The 24143-nt window shown below is 40.0% G+C and overlaps 1 protein-coding gene and 1 pseudogene across 1 annotated transcript in view; both read right to left on the bottom strand.

The window, feature by feature from the left end:
• The window catches only part of DIPK2B (divergent protein kinase domain 2B), a 69659-nt gene that overhangs the window by 32295 nt on the left and 13221 nt on the right, over positions 1-24143 (bottom strand). The window contains exon 2 of the mRNA XM_006148859.1: positions 19507-19771. Coding sequence (XP_006148921.1) covers positions 19507-19771 — 265 coding nt within the window. The remainder of the gene's footprint in view (positions 1-19506; positions 19772-24143) is intronic.
• On the bottom strand, positions 18047-19386 carry LOC102474648 (SWI/SNF-related matrix-associated actin-dependent regulator of chromatin subfamily E member 1 pseudogene; annotated as a pseudogene).

Raw genomic sequence — 24143 nt, 5'->3', positions numbered from 1 at the left:
TGATACAGAAAAAGCATTTGATAAGATACAACATCCCTTCATGATCAAGACTCTCAGCAAAATCAGCATAGAAGGGTCATTTCTCAACACAATAAAAGCTATCTATGTAAAACCCATAGCGAACATCATCCTCAGTGGAGAAAAGCTGAAATCTTTTTCACTAAAAACTGGTACAAGACAAGGATGCCCACTTTCTTCACTCCTTTTCAATATAGTCCTGGAAGTCCTTGCCAACACAGTCAGAAAAGAAGAAAAAATAAAAGGCACTCAAATAGGAAAAGAAGAGGCGAAACTCTCTCTATTTGCAGATGATATGATTGTATACATAGAAGACCCAATGGTACTATTGAAAAAATTCTTGGAATAAATGAATACAGTAAAGTTGCAGGATATAAAATCAACATACAGAAACCTATAGCATTTCGGAATATGAACAGCAAGCAGACTGAGATAGAACTGAAAAAAAATAATTACATTTACCATAGCCACAAGAAGTATAAGATACCTAGGAATAAATGTAACCAAAGAAATTAAAAACCTCCACAAGGAAAACTACAAGAAGCTAAAAAAAGAAATAGAAAATGACACGAAAAAAATGGAAGGACTTTCCATCTTTTTGGATTGGAAGAATTAATATAATCAGAATGGCAATTCTACCCAAATTAATCTACATATTTAATGCAATCCCAATCAAAGTACCATACACATTCTTTACAGAGCTACAAAAGACAATCATACAATTTGTCTGGAATCATAAAATACCTTGTATTGCCAAAGCAATCCTGCACAGGAAGAGTGGAATGGATGGCATCTCACTCACAGACCCACAAGTATACTACAAAGCTGTGGTAATCAAAACAGCATGGTACTCCTCAGAAGCAGACAGGTGGACCAATGGAACAGAATAGAGTCCCCAGAAATAAACTCCCAAGCATACAGTCAACTAATTTTTGACAAAGGATACCAGTTAATTCAGTGGGAAAAAGAAAACCTCTTTAACAAATGGTGCTGGAAAAACTGGATTTCCACCTGCAGAAAGATGAATCTGAACCCTTACCTCTCACCATTGACAAAAATCAATTCAAGGTGGGTCAAAAATCTAAACCTAAAACCTCAATCTATAAAACTGGTCCTGGAAAACACTGCAGAATCTCTGGGAGACACTGGGATAAGCAAAGACTTCTTAAACAAGATCCCCAAAGCACAGTCAATAATCCCCAAAATAGACAAGTGGGATTACATCAAACTAAGAAGTTTCTGCATGGCAAAAGACACAGTAATTAGTGTGTATGGACAGCCCTCAGAATGGGAAAATATTTTTGTAAACTATGCATCAGATAAGGGACTCATAACCAGAATCCACAAGGAACTCAAGCAGCTCTTCTGGAAAAAGACAATCAATCCTATTAAGAGATGGGAGAATGAGTTGATAAAACCAGTCTCTAAAGATGACATATGATTAGCTAAAAGGCATATGAAAAAATGCTCAACATCCCTCATTGTAAGAGAAATGCAGATCAAAACAACAATGAGATATCATCTAACCCCAGTCAGAATGTCTAAGATTAAAAAAACAAAAATGATAAGTGCTGGTGGGGGTGTGGTGAAAAGGGAACTCTCTTACACTGCTGGTGAGAATGTAAATTGGTCCAACCACTGTGGAGAGCAATTTGGAAAGTCCTCAAATACCTACAAATAGAACTACCATATGATCCAGCAATCCCACTCCTCGGTATCTACCCAAAGGACAGAAGAATTCTTAATCGGAAAAGTGCTTGTACTTCCATTTTTATTGCAGCATTATTCACAATTACTAAGTCATGGAAACAACTCAAATGCCCATGGACAGATGAATAGATTGAAAAACTGTGGCACATATACTCTATGGAATACTCTTCAGGCATGAAAAAAAACCACAAGAGTCTGACTTTTGACAGAAAGTGGATGAATATGGAAAATTTACTGCTGAGTGAAGCAAGCCAGGCTATGAAAAAGAGACATTGTATGTTCCCACTTAATATATACTGAGTGTCCACACTCTATGACTGAAACTGATTGACTAAAGGATATAGAAACACAGTAAGTGATTTTGAATACCAGATATAATGTGGGTGAAAGAGTAGAGTCTAAGGAAGGACATTTAGAAGGAAAATAGAGAGGCATAGCATTAATGGGACAAAGAAATGTGGTATTATCTGTTAAAGATAATTTTATAGTATTATCAACTGGACTAGGGAGAAATGTGCACATGTTGGAATATTCACTTTGTAAGCTAAATAACATGATTGAATGTATAAAAGAACATGAAATAAAAAGTAGAAATAAAAAAATAAATAAATAATCCTCAGAGAGAGGAGCTAACATAATTGAAAAAAATATTACTGCTATAAATGTCTCTGAGTTAGGGCCAAATTAGCATGCATTTTAATGCCTGTTTATATTATTCTTCAACATCAACACCCAAATTTTTATCAACAGCTGCTTAACACAACACAGGAAAGGATCTAATTTTTCTCTGAACGGTGATTTGACAAAGGCTAAATCATATTTTTGGGGAAAAGTAGACTTTTCATCATTGTTATTTTCTTGATATTACTACAATTTCAGTTAGTTTTGGTGTGGTTCAAAAGATAATGTTTTTAAATTCCTGAGTTTTTTTTTTCTTTTTATTATTGTTAATGTCTGATACTATTGTCTTTTGATTAGAGAAAATGGTCTTTGATATTTGTACTTAAAAATTTTATTGAGTTTTGTGGCCAACTAAACAGTTTTTAGAACATAGTCATTATTTCAACTAGTTTTATAATTAACTTTTTGTTCTAAATTGTCATTATTTCAACAAGTTTTATAATGAACTTTTTTCAGTAACTTCATTTATACACATATACATTGTATAGTTTAACTTCTGCTTACTTAATAGTAAGTGTACACGTTGATCCAGAGATCTTCTGAGCTTTCTAGATGCTTACACCTAGAGCATTTGTTTCAGAGTATATCAGAATAGGAACAGTGAGATATCAAAGGAAGAATTTCACAGAACAGAAGGTAGCTTGATTTAACTAAAAGTGAATTTCATTGGTTAACATCTAAGTTCAGGGATGGCTGAGAGCCTTGTAAAGGTGAAGCCTGCTTTGAATGGTATGTCTTTTCTATTATTATTATTTAAAATTTTCAGATGGCAAGGGAGTGACAGGGGTGGAGGGAGAAGAGAGAGAGGTGAAGCATTCCCCCAGTGGGATACAGTAATGCTGCCATTCCTTCTTCTGCATTTCTCTATGCTGTCAGGATTTTGGGTGTGCACACAAATGTGGATAGTCTTTTTTTTTTTTTTTTTGGCGAGATTTTCACTGTAGGGCTCGTGCGCTCGCCAGACAGACAGAGAGAGACATGGAGAGAGAAAGCGAGAAATCACCCCCCAGGGGGGATGGTCATGCCACAATCCCTTCTCCTCCATTCTCCTCTCGGGATCTTGGGCATGCACGCACACGCGCCCAGTGTGAGTTTTAAGCCACCGGGTCCGGGACACGAACCGCGGTCGACTACGTGGGAGTCCAGCGACATAGCTATTACGCTAACTGCTGGTTCCCGATAATATTTGTTTTTAAGTAACCAGGACTAGGATTTGAATCATGGTTAACCACATGGGATCTGGCTCCTTTAACTGCTAAGCTATGGGGCAAGCCTGGATGGTCTGTCTTAATGGTTGTTCAGACTTAAGTTATGTTTTGACTGGAAGCTGCCTCTATTCTGTATTTGAACATCATCTGGAAGGAACCACTGATGACCTGTATTATGTCTTTCTCCCTTAGTCTTCTCTTTCCTTCCTTTCTTTTCTCAACTTGTCTGTGTCAAGATTGGAGAAACATTTCACTGTCTCTTTTTCATTCATGAAATGCATTGATAATAATTTAGGAGTTATTTCGGTGGATGGATTAGGGGGATCTACAAGGGCAAAAAGTTTGTGAAAAATATGTATTATGCAAAAATTATGCCTGGATTTCGAAATTGTTTTGCACCAAGGTATACTCATGCTTTTCTTCTTCTTTTTTTTTTTTTTTTGGAAATTTTTTGCAATCAGGCTCATGCACTTGCCAGAGAGACAGAAAGCAAGAAATCACCACCCCTCAGGGGGATTGCCACACCACAATCCCTTCTGCTCAATTAGTCTCTTGAGATTTGGGGCATGCACGCACCCAAAGTCAGCATGAATTTCAAGCCACTCGGTCTGGGACTCGAACTGTGGTCAACCATGTGGGAGTCCAGCACTTTAATCACTGTGCCACCTGTCAACCCCTCATACTTTACTTCTATTATTCCACAAACTCTTTGAAGCCCTCTCCTACAAGTCTATGATACAATGAAGGCCTGGAAATTAATGAGTTAGTCTCTGTCTAGTTAAAACAACCCCTTTGCTTCTTTGTTCAATAGTCATATATAAACCTATATTTTGATAAAATTATTAACATGCATTTTTATTAACTTGCTTATTTCTCTTAATCCATTAAAAAAAAAAGAGAAAGTAGAAAGTCAAATTGCTTGCTGACCATCCTTAGAGCTGCCTGAACACTTTCTACTGCCATCTAGTGGCAGAAAAGATTCTGTAGTCATTTAGTCCATTCCTGTTTGAAGAAGTAACAAGGCCTGCGTTTACAACAATATCAGAAATGGATTGGATGCCAGTGGAGGGGATGGGAAGGGGACATGATGGAGGATATGTGTTTTCCTCTGATTAACTACGTGCTGCCTAGGGTGGTTGCCATTTTGCACTTGGCATAATAGGAGAGGAAGCCTTCTTTGTGGTTGTGAGAACAAGCACATCACGATAAACTCAGTGATGTTCTTGGCTGTGGTTCTACTTGTGGACTAGTAATTTAGACTGTGGGATAGTCCCACCAGAACAACACAGCTTTTAGAGGAGAAAAGTCATGATGCTATTAGCATAAGTATTTTACAAACACACATACACACACACACACACACACACACACACACACACACAGCATTGTTTCATCTTTGCCCTGATTCTTGGTCCTGTCTCCCTCCTTGGCAGCTCCCAGTGCAGTGTAGTTCCTGTGGTTTAAAAGGGTGTCCTTAAGACATGGCTGCATTTAGCCCTGCAGGAGGGAAGACCTAGCCTCCTCGTTCAGCATTTGATGATATTTACTGGGAATTTTTCATCCAAGGTGACTTTATTTATTCAATCAGTACTTATAGTCAAGGCTCTGAAACCCCTAAACAAGTGAGATACCCTCTACCTTCAGTATACTTCCTTTTCTTTGAGTTTTCTTTTCTTCTTATTTCTGCCTTGCCAGTTCTCTAAGCAAAGCCGATGAACTCCTTGTGGTCCCTTTTTCCTCTTACACACACACACACACACACACACACACACACACACACACATTCAGATATGTACAGTTGAAGGCTCTGGCCTAGATCTTTGTAGAAAAGTGACTCTTGAGAAAACCAGGGAAAACTCACATAAGTCATGAGCTGAGAGAATCTCAGGGGCTGGTGTAATTGGTTAGCTGAGCTGGCATTGGGCCATTTATGAGTTGAAGAATGAGGCAAGTGTCCCTATCATCCATCTTATAATAGCTCTTCATTTGGCTCCTGAGACTCCCATATAAGTATAAAATGATCATGATATCCAAACAACAAATCAGGACTCATCTCTGATGGGTTATCAGAAAATAGGGCAGAACCGTTAAGCCAAATCTGGGATGCATGGTCACTCGGAAATTTCATCTCTGATTCCAGCTAGGATGAAAGGTAGAGGCTGCTTGCTTGGAACACTATTGAGAGGGATTAAGGGGCCACATCTAGATTTAGTGGGGGAGGAAAGCAGAGATGTATTAGGAAGGTCCAATGGGCTACTGGGAACATTACAATATTAACTTTACACGCAAATGGTTTCTTGGAGGCTGAGTGAAATGCATTAGCTGTTAACATTGTGGCATGGATTAAATGACTAGATTAGCTACCTATCACAAGGCTGTAAAGGAGCAGAGTAACAGGGTAGGTAAGATTTTATTTTTGATGGCTTATTTTTCCTTTTTTTATTGAGGTGAAATTCATATATAAAACTTACCATTTTAATGATTTTAAATTGTGAAATTAAATGAGTTTTAGTAAGTTCATAAGGTTGTGCAATAATCACCACTATTTAATTCTAAAACCTTTCTATAATCCCCAAAGGAAACCCTACACCCATTAAGCAATCACTCCCCATTTTCCCCTTTTCTCAGTCCCTGGCAAGCACAAATCTCAGTGATCCCGAACCTGGTAGACTGAGAAAAAATGAGGCTTGCCTAGAATTTATAAATAAAATAGCTGATATTTGCTTTCTCTTCTCTTTTTTCTTTAAGGAAGAGAAAAATCTCCAGTGGGGATGAAAAGATCCGTTAGGGGAGGAGGGCTAAACTAAAGTGAAAAGGGTTATGTTTTTTAGCTCTGTCTTAACAGTATGCTATTAATGGATGCTGTTTTGGCAGAAAGGGGGAAAGCTTGTTTAGCTTCATGTAATCCAAGATGACAAAATCGATAGAGCAAATTTTAGCACAGCACACTGAAGAAAGGGACACACTTATTACAAGAATGCTTTCTATAGCAATGGACTTTTTCTTTTTCTCTTTCTCTCTCTCTTTTTCTTTCTTTCTCCTTTCTTTCTTTCTTTCTTTCTTTCTTTCTTTCTTTCTTTCTTTCTTTCTTTCTTTCTTTCTTTCTTTCTTTCTTTCTTTCTTTCAGATAGGTTTTTGCTATAGGGTGCATGTGATTGCCAGAAAGACAGAGAGAGACAGAAACACAAAGCGAGAAGTCACCCCCCGGGAGGATGGCCATGCCACAGTCTCTTCTCCTCCATTCTCCTCTCAGGATCTTGGATATGCATGCATGTGCGCCCAGCTTGAGTTTAAGCCACTGGGTCCGGGACTCGAACTGCGGTTGACTACATGGGAGTCCAGTGACATAGCCATTACGCCAACTGCTGGTCCCAGAAATGGAATTTTTCTAAAGCACTTTCGTATTTACAAACTGCTTAGGAGGAATGAATCAAGCATAGCCATTTGAGAAAAAGAAAATCAAGGTATCCAACACAGTGTCTAATGATAATAGTATTGGTTAAATGAATGAAGTGGAATAATATCAAATCAAAGAATGTCAGAGCTTGGATGATCTTTGAGATAATCTGGAAACCCTTATTCTATTCCATTTTTGGAAGAGGGATGCCAGAGCAAAAGTCCTGGGCTTAAATTCAAGGTCAACTGGTCAGTGAATGAAAGATATAAATCAAGTCTGTCTTTTGTCCCTGTGCAGAGTGTCATCATATCAGTTACATTGCTTTATAGTGATTTGCACTCTTTTCTGTCTTTGCCATTGAGTCACATGCTCCTGGGGATGGAGCTTCCATCTAATTCATCTTTGAGTTCTTAGGATAAAGCACAGATGTTGATACTTGCTGAATAGATGGACAGAAATCAGGAACTTTATGTTCTTCCTTGGTCTGTGCTCCTTCTTCTCATTATACGAGAGCTTCTTCTTTTTTTCTCCCCCCAGGTTTTTGCCATAGGGCATGTGAACTCATCAGAGAGACAGAGAGAGACAATGAGAGGGGAAGTGAGAAATTACCTTCCAGGGGGGATGGCCATGCCACAATCCCTTATCCTTCATTCTCCTTCGGGATTCTGGGTATGCACGCACGTTCATCCAGTGTGAGTTTCAAGCCATCAGGTCTGGGACTCGAGCCATCGTCAGCCATGGAGTCCAGTGCCTTAATCACCACACTACCTGATGGCCCCCATGCCACACCTTCTAGAAACATATCCAGGACTCGACCAAAGTTTTAAGGTCTCAAAGGTCTTTACCCTACATCCCAATGTCTATGCCTATCAAGGAAGGTGACACTAGATGTATCTGCAGGTTGCTTTGGACTTTTCAGGACCCTTGTGATAATCTTTACTGTATTATTATTATTATTATTTTTTAGAGGTTTTCGCTATAGGGCGCCTGCGCTCGCCAGACAGACAGAGAGAGACAGAGAGATAGAAAGCAAGAAATCACCCCCCAGAGGGGATGGCCACGCAGCCATCCCTTCTCCTCTATTCTTCTCTCCGGAATCCATTCTCCTCTCGGGATCTTGGGCACGCACGCACACGCGCCCGAGGTGGGTTTTAAGCCACCAGGTCCGGGACGTGAACCACGGTCGACTACATAGGAGTCCAGCGACATAGCCATTATGCTAACTGCTGGACCCTTTACTGTATTATTATTATGGAAGTATCTAGAAGGCAAGGGAAAAAAGGAATATTCCTTAGATGGAAGCCAAAAGCCATTCTAGCCACTTTATGTAGAATCTCAAGTGTATCTTGTGTACAAGGTAGTTTCTTTCTTTGGTATACTGTTCAGGTTCCAAGTGGTGGTAACCTTGCCTTGGGGAAATTATCATTTTAGTATGGGAATAGACAAAAATAGAGGTGGAAAGAGGCGATGAGATTTTCAGGGAGTTCTGTAGACACATGATTGGAGAGAAGCTCTGAGGATGTAGGGACCTGCTCTAAGCCAACATCACTTGTCCCTTTTGGCTATGGCAGAACCTTGCAGCTTGTCCTTTTTTGACCCTTACTGCAGGCAGAGAAAGGGTGGAATTTTCCAGGGGCCTTCCAACAGATGTATCTGATGGAATTCAGCAAATATCTTTACCCCAGTTAGCAAAGTCCAACCTCTGCTCTGCTTCTGTAAAATTCTATATCCTTATCAACACTCCATTGATGTTTGCAAGAAAGTATCCTTCCCACTCCTACAACTAGACTCCTCTCCACTAGATAAGAAGTTTATTGGGATTTCTCTTTGAAGTGATACACATGGCCCAGAATGTCTAAGTCCTTATAAATTTGTTACCTGCTTCTTATTGTCTTTAACATATCAATTTTTCTGTGGAACGTCATGCAATGCATGTATGTAGTGTTGTTTTTTCCCTACAAATAAAAGAGCTCTGTTTGTCTGGGTGGCACAAGTTGCTTGGACTGCTTAGGCTCAGGCCTCCTGTGTCCATCACTACTCTGTCTCTTTGTCTCTGTCTTTTTCTTTTTGGAGAGGTTTTTGCTGAGAAATCACCCCCAGAGGGAATGGCCACGCCGCAATCCCTTCTCCATTCTCCCCTAAGGGTCTTGGGCACGCACACACATGCACCTGACATGAGTTTAAGTCACTGGGTCCGGTACTCGAACTGTGGTCGACTAGATGGGAGTCCAGCAACATAGCCATTAGATCAAATTAAGTCCAGGAGAAACACCGACAGATTGGTGCCGAAACCCGGGATCTAGACACCCTGATTTGTGAACAATTTGACTTCTGGACAATCCCCGCCTCATCTCATACCTGTCTTGGCTACTTTTGGAGGTAAGTAAATGACTGGGTGGTCTCTCTGACCCCAGTGGCTTGGCTCTGACTTTCTCTATCCTATCACTACTTCTGTTTCTACTCCTCTAGAAATTCAGCTTTTAAGTAGATTGCTACCTAGTAAGGAGGCATGTTCTCTTTTTGTAGAATGCTTGGGAGTAAACACAGACTTAAAATTTTGTGAGCCACACCAGGCTATGGAAATTTTAAGCCATTGTTTAATATACAATAGTACTTTTTCTTCCTGTGAAATATGCCATTCTGGACTGTACCATGACAATTTTGCCAAAGAATTGCTCTGTATCCTTGTTGTGGTTTTACACCAGCTGCCATTTCGCTTCCAGAACCCTAGAGATCAAAATGTACAATCACCACCTTATTACGCTTGTTTTGTGTCAAGCTTACAGAGCTGTGCTTGTTGGAGGGCCTGTGAGTTTCTTCAACTCATAATCACTAGCACTTTTAAAGTCCATTCTCTTTTTTTTTTTTTTTTTTGGAGAATTTTTTTGCTATAGGGCGCATGCACTCGCCAGACAGACAGAGAGAGACAAAGAGACAGGAAGCAAGAAATCGCCCCTCTCCCCCAGGGGGATGGCCACGCCATAATCCCTTCTCTTCCATTCTCTTCTCGGGATCTTGGGCATGCATACACATGTACCCGGCGTGAGTTTAAGCCACTGGGTCTGGGACTCGAACTGTGGTCAACTACATGGGAGTTCAGCGACATAGCCATTACTCTAACTGCTGGTCCCACATCCGTTCTCTTTATGAGATAGCTCTGCAGCAGCTGTGTTGTTGCCTGATCCCAAAGGTGACAGATGAGATCTGTGCTTTTCAGAGCTGGAGACGAGCAAAGTAGTTGTTTTTCAGGCAGTCTACACACTAAATTCTCACCCAGGTAAGAGCTACAAGTGAATCATTCATCTCTTCTGGGATCTCAGGAAATTAGTTTGGGTAACAGACTGTCTCTAGATCATGTAGCATTTCTCACGCAGCCTACCCACTGATTCTCGCCTGGAGAAGGACTATGGTGCCGTTCATCTCTATGAAGATCCCGGGAATCAGCATGGGTAATAGGCTATCTCCTGCTCCCACCACTCACAAGTAGGAGCTATTATATTTATTAAGTCAGGCTAATCACTCCGTAAGGTCCAAAATAATTTCTCAAATGTTAATAGAAATTGATACCTATTGCCCTTAGTACTCTTAGGCCAGATCTTTTAAATTAACTGATTGGGAAAAAATTAGTATCTGCTTACATGAAGAGCCACATGCTCCTATAAAAATATCACATGCCTAGCATCTATGCAGAAATGCCATACTTCAATTTGAAAATCTGATAACCTTAAATCCCCTCTGAAAGAGGTATTAACAGCTAATGCATAGACCAAACCTAGTCCAACTGCCCCACTGGCTCCTTCTACTCCACCTCCCCTGTTCGAGGCCTTATCTAAAGAACTGCCTAGGCCTTTTGGTCGGAACTGCCATCTTCCAGTAATTAACCAAAATGATGAACGTAAAGGGAAATTTTATATATGTTCTCTAGGCCTTTTAGAAAACATGGAGTTGTTCCTTTGGCAACATATATGCGAATCTACAAGAAAGGTGATATTGTAGACATTAAGGGAATGGGTACTGTTCAAAAAGGAATGCCCCACAAATGTTACCATGGCAAAACTGGAAGAGTCTACAGTGTTATCCAGCATGCTGTTGGCATTGTTGTGAACAAACAAGTTAAGGGCAAGATTGTTGCCAAGAGAATCAATGTGTGTACTGAGCATATTAAACATTCTAAGAACAGAGATAGCTTCCTAAAACGTGTGAAGTAAAATGACCAGAAAAAGAAAGAAGCCAAAGTGAAAGGTACCCGAGTTCAACTAAAATGTCAGCCTGCTCCTCTCAGAAAAGCACACTTTGTGAGAACCAATGGAAAGGAGCCTGAGCTACTGGAACCTATTCCCTATGAATTCATGATATGATGGATGTTAAAAATAAACTAATCTGTGTTCTATAAAAACAAAAACAAAAACAAAAGAACTGCTTAGGGAAAAACCACCCAGGGGATGTTTGCAGGAATGTCTAAGCAGCTCTTTACAAGAAGGGGACTCTTACGTGTTTTCTATCTGTCCTGTTATACACAAAAGGGGACAAGCCACACATATGGATATTTACCCCTATCGTATACTTAAAGAATTTAGACAAACTAACACTGAATATAAAATCAGCAGTCATTTTGTTATAGGGATGATACATAACATAGCGACAAACTATGAGCTTACAACCAATGACTGGAAAGTGTTGGTGAAAATGGTAACTACTCCTGCCCAATATACATTTTAGAGACAAGAGTTTGATGATGGATACCATCAGATGGCTTCCAATAATGTAATAATAAATTTAGAAGTGACTACTGAAATGTCAGGGACTGGTTATTATATTACTAATAAGCATTAGTCCCACTTGTCTTTGGGCAAATAGCCACCATTGCCACTTGTGCGTGGAAGAAAATATCTAATTCTTCTGGAGAATGCTTTTTTTTTTTTCTGTTAAGGTGCCTCAAGGGCCACAATAAACCTATGACTTATTTATAGATAGGTTACAAAAATCTTTGTATAGGCAAGTAGAGAATGCAGATGCAACTGAGACACTGTTGAAACAACTGGCCTTTGAAAATACTAATGTCGATTGTCAAGAGGTATTGAAAAGTATTTATGACAAGCCCACTACCTCTTTAGCAAACGTGATAAAGACCTGTCAGATAGTAGGTACTGAAAGCCACAAACAAGGATTGTTGACTATGGTATTGAGACCTCCAAATAGAAAATATTATTGATGTGGAAAAGAGGGACTTGTTATCAAGAATTGTAAGGAAAAACAAAGGAAGCCTTCTTAAAAATGTAAACACTGTGGTAAAGGCTTTCATTAGACTAACTACTCTTCTACTGATGTGTCTGGAAACCCAATACTGGGCACACCTCCAGCCCAAGATACAAGGAGGCATTACTCTTGTCCCAGTCCAACCCAATAACTGATGAGAGCCCTAACCAGATAACTAGAATAAAAATTTATGACTCCATTCATTCTTTGACTGGGAGTACTGGCATCACTTTAATTACTCAAAAGTAATTACATCAATTTAATTACTTAAACTCTCTTTAAGTTTACCAGGAGAAGTCTCCCTAGTAAATAGTAAACTATCAGGACCTCTAAAAAACAGACATGCTTAAAACTTAAAAACATAAGACAGCCTCTGGTCACCTTGTAGCCCTAATAGCGCCTACACTGAATTAACCCTTTCTCATCCTTAGAGTACTTGAAGCTTTTTGTTCATGGTCAATTGCTTTCTTTAATGCTTTTTTAAAAGTTTTTTTTTCAAATAACATCTTAAACTGTTATCAATAACAATGTTTTGTTCTATATTGAAAAATTTATTGAACAATTTTTGTCTGTTTGTAAAATACATATCTGTAAACTACTAATATGTACTAAAAACAAATTTTGCAATGAGTCAAAAATTCTAATAAATATGTAAAGTCCTACATATGAAGTTACAAACTAACGTGTGTCAGATTTCCCAGGTTAGGCCAAAGAACAAGAGAGAGGCTTTGACAATCCTAAAGTAAACCTTAAAATAACAAATAAAATATGTTCCTTATCTAACTAATTAGAGGTAAAAACTATCTCCAAAAGAAAATGTATATAAAAAAAAGAGAAACAAAGTAAAAAAAAAGTAAGTAAAAAAGAGATATAAAAAGAAAGATATAGGTATAAAGATGTATTTGTGGTGAAAATGTTTTAAAAAAATTTCAATATAAAAAAAAGTTTTGTATAGTAAAATTTTTGTCCTAAAGTAAAGAGAATAGATTATTCCAGAATGAATAAAAGTAAAAGGGAACAAATAATCAAGAAATAAAACAGGTCACAAAAAGTTTAAGTTATGTTAAAGAAAGTCTGAGAGAGAATTGTAAATTAAAAATATTTTATAAAAAGATGTATATATGACAAATAATACCTTAGGTGGCCATAAAACAATGGGCCACATTATTCAGTGAAATATAGAAATAAGAGATCTAATTTACTAGTTTAGAGTTTGATAATGAAACAAGCCCTCTCCATATTTTTTAAACAAAAAAAGTTGAATCTAGGGCCCCCCTCTACCCATACTGCAAATTGCTTTCTTTAACTGTGTTTAAATTGAATTATCTAAATTTGACTTTTGATTCAAAATTCTACCAATGGAACAGTCTGGCAATGTACATCAGCCTCACAAAAACTCCCTCAGACTAAAGTTTTCTAAAAAATGTTTCCAAATCTGACTTGGCATGGCTCAATCCCTCTAATAACCTGGGAAAGAAAGTTTGTCTCTGTACTTACTCTTATTAGTCTGATTTAAATCCCCTATTGAGGCCTATGACCTACACATCATGAACTGGCATCAGACACTGCTTCCACCTAAGATTCAGGAAAAGAGGAGAACCAAGAAAAGGAAAAACAGGCCAGCCACAGGAGTCCTAATACCTGGGGTGATATCAAAGACAATGATACTCAAGAAATACTGAAAGAACAAAATAAAGAACCAACTCCTGATAACTTGTTCATTACTATGTGTACCAAATTGACTACTAACTTTATGACAATAAGAATCATTATATTTTGTACTATCCTACTTACTTGTTTTAATATTCAGTTAATGCCTATGTGTATCTCCTGATGCCAACCTCCCCCCAAGCAAACCCAGGTCATGTTGGCTTTAAAACAAAAAAGGAGGAAATGTAGGGACATGTTTGGAGAGAGATCCTGAGGACATGGAGACATGCTCTAAGCAAACATCACCTGTCCCTTATGGCTGTGGCAGAACCTTGCAGCTTGTCTTTTCCTTGACCCTTACTGCAGGCAGTGCAAAGGGTGGAATTTTCCAGGGGCCTTCCAACAGATACATCTGATGGAATTCAGGAAATATCCTGACCCAAATTAGCAAAGTTCAACCCTGCTCTGCCTCTGTAAGATTCTATATCCTTATCAACACCCCTTGATGTTTGCAAGAAAGTATCCTCCCACCTACAACTAGACTCCTCTCCACTAGATAATAAGTTTATTGGAATTTCTCTTTAATATGGAAGTAGCCAAGAGATACACCTGGCCCAGTATGTCTAAGCCCTTATAGATTTGTTACCTACTTCTTATTGTCTGTAACATATCAACTTATTTATGGAATGTCATGAAATACATGTATGTAGTATTACTATGCCCTATAAATAAAGGTGCCCAATTTGTCTGGGTGGTGCAAGTTGCTTGGACTACTTAGGCTCAGGCCTCCTGTGTTCATCACTACTCTGTCTCTTTGTCTCTTTCTTTCTACTTCTTCTTAAATGGAACTAAGCCCAAGGCAGACACTGATAGAGCTCTGAAACAATTTCTTGTCTACCTTGTTTTGCTCTTTCTGGGGACTTCTACTTGTTTTGGAGCATGTATTTTAGCAGAAGAAGTCTCATTGGCCTCTCCCATGCCTTACTAGTAACAGTTGTGACCAATCTGTGAATGGCATATGACTGGTATCCAGGCCAGTGCATGGAGGGTCTGTCTGCATGGTAGAGAGACATAGGGGTATTGCCCTCAGGTCATTGATCATGGTGTGAGTTTTAGTATTCTGTCCTCTGGTTCTGCCCTGTGTTGATCAGTCCCCCGTTGGATCCTTCCATCTGAGCCTTTACTTCCTATCTCTTGCACCAAATCCAAAACCATTCATTATGTTGGATCCTGTCACCACCTCCCTGGCTGGGGACAGCTTGACTTCCTCTACTTTATTCTCTTCCTACTCAATACCAGTAAGTTCCTAGAGTACAGACTACAAAAGGAACACATTTGGGAAACTAGTTTTATTCAATGTCTGATGATGGTCATTGTGTCCCTAGCAATTCGACTACTCTTGATTTCAATGCAGTTCCCACATATATTAATTAGGATTTTCCAGAGAAACAGGATGAATGGAATTTATATACTAGAATACTTCAAAAGTTCATGGAAAAATGGAATTAAAGTTCAAGTTGTTTGCCCCCCCAAATTGAATCCATGTATAATTTTTCATAATATGCATTTTCAATGAAATTTTTGAAGACCTCTGTGTGTGTGTGTGTGTGTATATATACATATATATATATAGGCACTGGATCATTCTATTGTAGAGGCTGAGGAATCCTAAGATCTGTAGTTGACAAGCTGGAGATCCAGGAGAACTGAAGGTGTAGTTCCAGTCCAAAGGATGGCAGGCTTAAGAGCTGGAAGAACCAATGTTTCAGGTCAAGTTCAAGGGCAGGAATAAAATCAATGTATCAGTTCAAACGTAGCCAGCCAGACAAGAGATGTTCATTTTTATTTGGGAGAGGGTCAGTCTTTATGTTCTAGTCAGACCATCAGCAGATTGGTGAAGTCCACACACATTAGAGTAGGCAATGTGCTTTACTTAGTGTACTGATTTCAAATGTAAATCTCATCCCCAAATACATTTATAATCAGATAATGTTTGATCAAACGTCTGAGCATCCTATGGTCAAATGAAATTAATTCAATTTACATTTAATCAACCATTACACCAACCACCTATGTGCAATGTCAGATGGTCTTGTTACAAAGATGAGATATTCAAGAACCAATGATTATTCTTTGCTCTAGGTCCCTCTTCTTGAAGAGATCAAGGTAGGATATGCTAATGCTCAGAACTCACCCAGGCTGTCTTAAGTGTACATGTGAAGGAGCTCAAAGACTGTGAGAAGCAGCCTTAGCATCCCCATGAAAAGGTCAGTTTAAGTTATTCAGCCATGCCATGACAGGGACATTGGAGTGAGCCTCTTTTTTTCCCCTCTTTACTGAAGGTGAGACATTCTTCAAGCCTTTGAGGTGGCATTTTCCGTCCCAACAGGCTCAGTAGGATGTGTGTGATGGTTCCATGGCTTGCTGATTTGAAGCAAGAAGGATGACACAAGAGGATAGTGCAGAAGGGACCCAATTCAGGATCTGATGGCTCCAGTGTGCCAAAGTTCCCAGGACAGCATGCTCATAAGAGGGGGCAGGGGGGTCTCAGGTAGGAAGAAAGTGCTATGTTATGAGTCAGTGTCTATAACAACTGCTATTTGGGTGATAGAAGAGGAAGCTGATATTTGAAGTAAGCTTTCTGTATTGTGAAACAAGATGTACATGGGAACTCCCTAAAGGAGGTACTCACTCACCTAGCCTGGAGGCTGGCAAAGGTTCTCAGGAGAAGGTTGCAGGTGAGTTAAACTTTGTGTGTGGGGGGGTTGTACTGGCCTTCAAAAATTTCATGGGAAATGTATATCATGAAAAATTATGCATGGATTGCAAATTTAAGACCAGAGTGGCAACTAGGAACTGTTTCCAATGTAGTTGTTGAAGGTAACAGCAGAGAGAATGGAGGATGACAATGGGATGGAGCTTTACAAGTAAATGTTGTCTGGTTCCTGATTTGTCACAAACCACTCTGTTTTATGAATTGTTTTGTTTCACTTTAGACAAACCACAATTTCTTTTCTTTTCTTTTTTTTTATTTTTTAATTACATTTGGACCTTTTAGAAACATACCATCAGATTTACCACTATTCGGTAAAAATCTATTCTAGTTTTTGGGAAGCATACGTGTCACAAACTATCTTGCTTCTAGTTTCCAAGATTTTACTAAGAGTTTATCAAAAAGGTAGGCTCTGATCTATGAGACCCTGAGCCTTGAAGTTTTAAATGTTTTATTTACTGTAAAACAATTCCAAGTAGATGAACTTTTTAATTCCCAGCTGTTTTTCTTCTGGAATGGGCTAACCATTTTGAAATTATCTAGTTCATTATAAGAATATTCTATTCCTTAAGCTTTGCGATCTATTCTTTGGAAAACTTGGTAAAAAAGTATTAATTTTTCTGTACAAGAATGAGTTTATCAGAACATACTCAATATTAGTTATAACACAAAGCAGTACAGATAATGTATATGTGTGCTGCGTTCACTTTAATGATTTCATAAGCTAGTAACTACTCTAACTACGGAGACTATTCTGGATCAATGCGATCCAAGTGTAGTCAGTAACAGGCTACACTCAACTCCTTAACACAACTCTTGGTAGCTGATGTTGATTAAAGATTAAAAAAGGGTAAGGAAACAAAACATACTCATATATGATTACATTTTCAAGAAGCTACTCTTTGCAGAAGTAAACAAGAGGAACTTTCAAGAAGCTGCTGAAGGGGACTGGGAGGTTTAAAGCTATGGCTTTGGTAAGCACCGGAGTGAGCTGTAGGAAGGCATCTGTAAGAGTAGATTATGCAGCATCCAAGGATAATTCTCTGTAAGAGGTGGGTATTTTCTCGATCTAAATTCTGAGGCTTTCAGTAGTTGAAGGCTAGGAACAAGATCCAAAGAAAAGAGCCACTTCACAATGCTTAAGAAAGGTAGGTGACCGTGCCGTTAGGCTCATGATGCTAAATGGTCCAAAAGCCTTTGGTGGTGTGATATAGACAAAAAAACAAAAAACCCAAAAAAAAAAACCCCAAAACAAAACAACTAATACACAAACCACATAACACCATTAAAACCAAAACACACTTTTATTTTTAATTTAAAAAAGTATTTACAACACATAAAACAAGGCAATATTTATTCTTTTTTCTTGTCTTCCGGTATAGGGTCTGTCGGTGGCTCCTCCACTGTTGCACTGTTGCTCTCCGAGTCAGTGTTGCTATCACTGGTTTCTTCCTCTGCCAGGCTGTCGACCTCCTCCTGCCCACTCTCCTTGTCCTCAGGAGTAGACGTGCCTTCTTCCCCATTCTGTTGGCTTTCTGTCGTCTCTTCGAGGTGTGTCTCCTCTGTCTCCATCGGCAGGCGCTCGTCGTCCTTTTTCTCCTGTGTCTCCTCAGCTTTGTTTGCCTCCTGCTCTTCCTCAGGACTGAGGCTGCTCTGACTCCACTCCACTTGCTCTGCCACCTCCTTCTCCCTCTCCTCCTGCCTTTTGCAGGCCTGTTCCTCTGCCTGTGCAATCTCAGCTGCGATTTTCTCCATGTCCACTTCTACCTTCAGACTGCACAGCCTTTTAAGTTCATTGTTAAATGAATCTGTGCTTTCCAGGAATTTCCTCTTCTTTTTCTGGTGTCGTTCTTCTGTTTCAAGAAGTTCAGCTTCTAGTTTTTGCTGATGAACCATTAAGGCCTGGACCTGCTGTTTGAGGACCTGCATTCTAGCTGTTGTGACGACTGACTGGACGTCTGGCACCATGCTCTCACTAAGGATCTCACTGATGAGGCGGTGGTTCCTCTGGAAGTGGGCGGTGGCTGTGTGCTTCATGGAAAAGCCATTGTCATAATCATCTGGGTCTTCGGCAGGCTGGATGCTCATGTAAGGTTCTCCTTTCTCCATGCGAGACTGTCTCTGTTGACTTTCTTCCTCTAGAGCAGCTTCTGCACGACTTTTTGCATTTATGTAAGCAAGGTAGGCAGGGGAATTGTGATAGGCCTTCATAGATTCATTGTACTCTATCTTTTCTGCTTTGTATTCGTTTAAATATTGTTTCTCTTCATCAGTGAGCTCTCGCCACATGCCACCAATAATCTTGCCAATCTCCCACAGTTTCAGATCAGGGTTGGAAGCCTTTACTTGGTCCCAGACCTTTCTGCTGTACCTCATGTAGGGCATCAGCGGCTTATCTGGTGGCTTTGGGGGTTTTGGAATCGTGATACCAGAGGACCCAGCTGTTGGTGCCTGGGTTCCCTCCCAGCCTGTAGTTGTTGTAGGCGAGATGACTGTATGGATTGTATCCCACAAACCCTGGTGTGCTGGGCATTTGTGTTGCAGGAGCTGGGGTGGGAGGTGGGGCATAAGATGGTCTTTTTGACATTTTGGAAGATTAAGTTCTCAGTTCCTTAAGAATGAATCTGAGACAGGGCGGGCAGCGATATCAACCGCAGCTCCGCTAGGCTTCCCTTTGTCCCGCGCATGCCCCGCCCCTCACAATTTCTTTTCTTCAGGCTGAGATGAAAGAAGCGACTGACTCTCTCTCTCTGTCTCCCTGTAACTCTTTCCTCCTCACCTCTGCCTCCCACCCCTATAACTTGCGCACTTACCTGTACCAGGTCTGGTGTGAGACGTTTAGCCTGCAGCCATTTCTGGAACCTCACTGTTTTCCGTAGGACACGCTCAATGCTGCAGGTTTTTGGGGCTGAGGCAGAGGTACAGATTCTTCTGTCTGAGATCTCATGTTGGTATTTGCTGACCAGCCTAAAGATCTCCACAGGGCGCCAGGTTTTAGAATCATCTGAGTAATTCACAGAGTAGAAAGGCAAGTCTTCAGGAGGTGGCCCGAGATGGGAAGTCAGCCAGTTGTCATACCTGTTAGAAGATTAGCCCTTTTAGATTGGCTTGTGTGCTGAAGACCAGCAGAGCCTTGGGCCAGGGACATAGGGGGTAACAGCCCATCTGATTCATTTCTCCTTCCTAGACTTGGGCACTCCAGACCCATTTTGTGACAGGACTATTGCTGTTTCCTCAAACTTAGGGAAGTGTATCTATGATGTCAGAAAAGGTGGGGGAGATACGGGTCAGACACAAAACCGTTGTCCTCTTCACGCACTGGTCCAGAAGAATTAGCCATGACTTTCTGAACTGCTCCATGTTAAGCTATCAGCTTTATACATGCTGCCATGTGTTATTCTCCTAATACCTTATCCCCACCTTACAGGTGTGGAAATTGAGGCTTATAGAGTTTAAGCATCTGTTTCATGGTTGTACAATGAGTGGCTAACCGGGGTACAAACTCCAGGCTGCCAGCAAATTTCACCATCTTTCTTTCCTTTTTTCCTACACCGCTTTCCCAAACTACCTACCCTCTGTCCGCTGTCTGGGTCTTGAAAGCATGACTTTCTCCCTCTTTTTCCTAATTTGCCAAAGGTGACATATGCTTGCCAGAGAGACAAGAAAGAAGAGAGAGAGAGAGAGAGAGAGAAAGCTCCTTCCCCCCATGGGATATGGTTATGCTACACATTCTTTCTTCATTTCTCCCTCCTGTTGAGATTTTGGGCACACATGGATAATTAAGTATCTGGATTGCTTTTCAAGCTTCAGGGCTGGGACTTGAACCACATAGTTGACCATTTGAGATCCAGTTCCTTTAACCACTAGGCCATGGGGCCAACCCTGGAACCAGTGTTCTTAAAAATGCCCAGTGCATCTTGGGCATGCACTAGGGAAGCTACTCCCCCTCCATATCTAAGATGGGGAATGGGGCAAAGTCAAAATAATTTTGAAGGACCCTGCCAGCTCTGCCTGCTAAATAGTGTTATCATCTTATTCCAATAAACTTATTCATAAAATGGATGCTAGAGGAAGTTACCAATTTTACTTTCAGTTCAAAGATTTAAGTCATCAGCATCAACCAAGCCTGAGGCAACAGTGGCTGCTAAATGATCATCAAGTTCAAAACATCTGAACTCCAAGAGGTAATTCCACACAATGGCCTGGTGATCCTTAATCCTCCCTGGGGGAAAGGCACTGGCTTATTATCACCTGCCAATTTTTTAAGTCTCACATTTACTTTTTTCTCCACAGGCATTTCTCCAGCTGTTTGCTGACATTTCCATTAGGGAAGAATGTTAAATCTCCTTTGATCTATGTTTGAAAAATTATTCCAAAGAAGTTTACCTTCATTATTAATAATTAAGGGTCACACTGCAAATGAAAACCAGTTTATATAAAATGCTATATATTTAATTTAAACAAGAATTAAAAAATTCTTTTTATTAGGCATTGTTGAGCGACCCATGATGAGTTGTGGATAATGCATTTTGGATGAATTAACATTTTTATTAGCCTCAATCCCTGGATTGTTTTGTTTTCTCCCTTACATGACAGCTTCCCCCTAAGAGATCACAAGCTTTTTCTGCTATTTTGATGGCAAAGAAAGCCACACAAAAATTCACTAGGCGAAAAAGTTCAAGGGGTTTGCCCAGGGAGTCAGGGAGACCAGGCCTTGGAATCCTGGAAGGAGCCACTAGAGCTCTGGGCCTCTCGCATTTGTAAGATCTCCAACAGAAATTGTCAGTTAGCAACTTCTGCCATGCAGGATAATGACACTGCAGTGGAAGTAAGCACAAAGAATTCTGCTCAGAAGCCAGCTTGGTTAAGGCAGTTGGATCCCACATGGCTAGCTGAGTGGTTCGAGTCCTGGACCTGGCAGCTTGAGAAACACACCAGGTATATGGGTGTGCATGCCCAACATCCCAAGAGGAGAATGGAGAAAGGATTATGGCAGCTTTGTCTCTTTGCTCTTCCCTCTCTCTGTTTCTCTCTGGCAAGCATGAGTGCCCTATAACAAATTAAAAAAAATTCTGCTCAAGAACACTTCTACAAGGATATCTAAAAAGATGAAACTCTGTAAACTTGTAATGAATCAATTTTATTGGAAGTTTCAGGACAACCAGGGGCAATGATCTTCCCCTCTGGGAGGATAAGGAAGGGTCCTGGGCCCAGAGGCAGGCCTATCTGCTCAATTTTTGTAGCTGCTCTTGCTCATGGAGGTTCAACCTCCTGAAGGGCTTGGGACTGAGGATATACAGCCAGGTGGCTCTTTAAGATAATGATAACGGTAACATGTATTTATGAAACAAGTAAGCATACCGGTTACTTTCAAAACGCTTTATGTGTATTAATTAATTTAATCCTTCTATACTATTATTAACTGTACAGATGAGGAAACTAGAGCACAGAGTGATTATGTCATTTATACAAGGTCACACAATCAGGAATTGGAGAAAGTAGCATTCAAGGTTCAGAGATATGCAATCTTTACCACCTTGCCATTGCTTATTCCTTTACTAACCATTTTATGAATTAGTTCATGGGAACAGAGACTGAACATTATTAGAGATGATAGTTGGCAGCATCCTAAAAGAGTATTTTATTCTTGTTCTCTTTCCCATTTTGTTTTGAGGGTCAGGACATTGAAATCAGGACATATATGTGACCTTTCCAAAGAATTACTAGCATTAGTGGTGGAACAGATATCCCTTCTCTCAATTGGTGGGGTGGCATGGGGAGAAAACTCTCTGGACTTCAGGACAAATTCCTTTATTTTTCTGCCCTCACCTCCTAAGGAGTCTCTGCGAGAGGACAACAATAATTTGGTAAGTGACTTATAATGAATGTCTATGCAGGTTCAGCAATAGCTTGCGGCATCTCATAAGGACAAGTGAGACAAATAGGTTTACAGACCTCACCTCTCCGCCATTCAAAATGATAACGAATTTATTGCATTAAATGGGAAAATGTATATTCTTAGAATGTAGGTCGCCTACTTCATCAAATAGAATGCCAATGAGAATATGAGCCCTGCTTTTTATTCACTAAAATGTTAATATCCTGGAATTTGGAAAATCACAAAACGGAGGCAGCTTTCTAATCTTCCCTCTGAACCTTGATCATAGGCATGATAGAAGTGAAGCTGCCAAGATCCTTGTTGTGTTGAAAGATGGACAAGCAGGATCACAGTATCTCAGAGGTGGAAAGAAGCATCAAGGCCATGCAGTTCAATCCTTCCAAACCCCCCAACATGTAGTGTAGAGTGGTGGTGGGAGAGAGAGATAGCATTGGCATTAGAATGAAATGTGCACTTTGTTTGCATACTTCTCATGCTTATATCCATTCAATGTTATGACTGTAGACTTGCCTTCCTAAATATTTCTTGCCTCTTTCCTCTTCTCTATCCCCTAGCTCTGCACTAAACACTTAAACCACCATTCATCCTTTCAAAAATCTCAGGATACAATTAATACTCCTTAGTGCACTTCACAATGCTCTTTCTAGACCCATTGCTTGCTCTTCCCCCTATAAACTTTCTTTGGTCTTGGTAAACTACTTTGGTCCATTCTTGAATGAGTTACATTCTCCTGGGTGTCTGGGGCTCCACTTACTTTTTATATACTGATCCCTTTGTCTGAGACATTTTATTCCTATTTCCTGTCTGGAGAATCCCTATCTGACACTTTAAAACCCAGCTGGTTACCATTTATTCCAATTTTCTCTCCTTCATCCCTCAGTTGGGATAAGTTCCTTCCTACATGATTCTATGACACTCTCTGTAGCATAGTTTGTATATTCCGTATACTCTGTGTTAACCATTAATTTACTTCTTTGTCCTAATAGGAAGGGTTGGGCTTCTTTGTAACTCAGTGCCCAGCAGAGTGCTTGGTGCCAACTTAGTGCTCAATACCTTATGGTTGAATGGATAGATGGATTTTGATGGTATTTGGATATGCAGATGGATAAGTGAATAGAGATATAAATGGCGGGCTGCATGACAGAATGGACAGAATAATGATGTTTGGGTGGGAGAATGAATGTATAAAGAGATGCCTGAATGTGTAGGTACTTTTACCATGAACTCTGATCCTGTAGCTCCCAAGGCTTCTGAGTCAGTGTGAGGAAGTGGTATTAAACAGTAATTACTATCATCTTCTCAGATGAATGACACAGACAAGAAGCAAGAGACATGGGAAAGCAAAATAAGACAAATGTTTACTTATATTACTTCGAGCCATTGACTAGGTGAAAATGTTTAACATTCTTTATGACTTTGGGAGTGTGGGTGGGGATGTAAGGCCAAGTGTGTACAGTAAGAAGGTAAGATAAAGCGTCAGCCCTGGTAAGAACCAGGAAGCTCTAGGAATGATTGTAATCAGAAATATTGTCATTGAGTACTCCCTCTTTC

This window comes from Tupaia chinensis, unplaced genomic scaffold (genome assembly GCF_000334495.1).
Source record: "Tupaia chinensis unplaced genomic scaffold, TupChi_1.0 Scaffold000248_1, whole genome shotgun sequence".
NCBI lineage: Eukaryota > Metazoa > Chordata > Mammalia > Scandentia > Tupaiidae > Tupaia > Tupaia belangeri.
The sequence above is the reverse complement of the archived record's forward strand: the minus strand, read 5'-3'. Positions and strand labels throughout refer to the sequence as shown.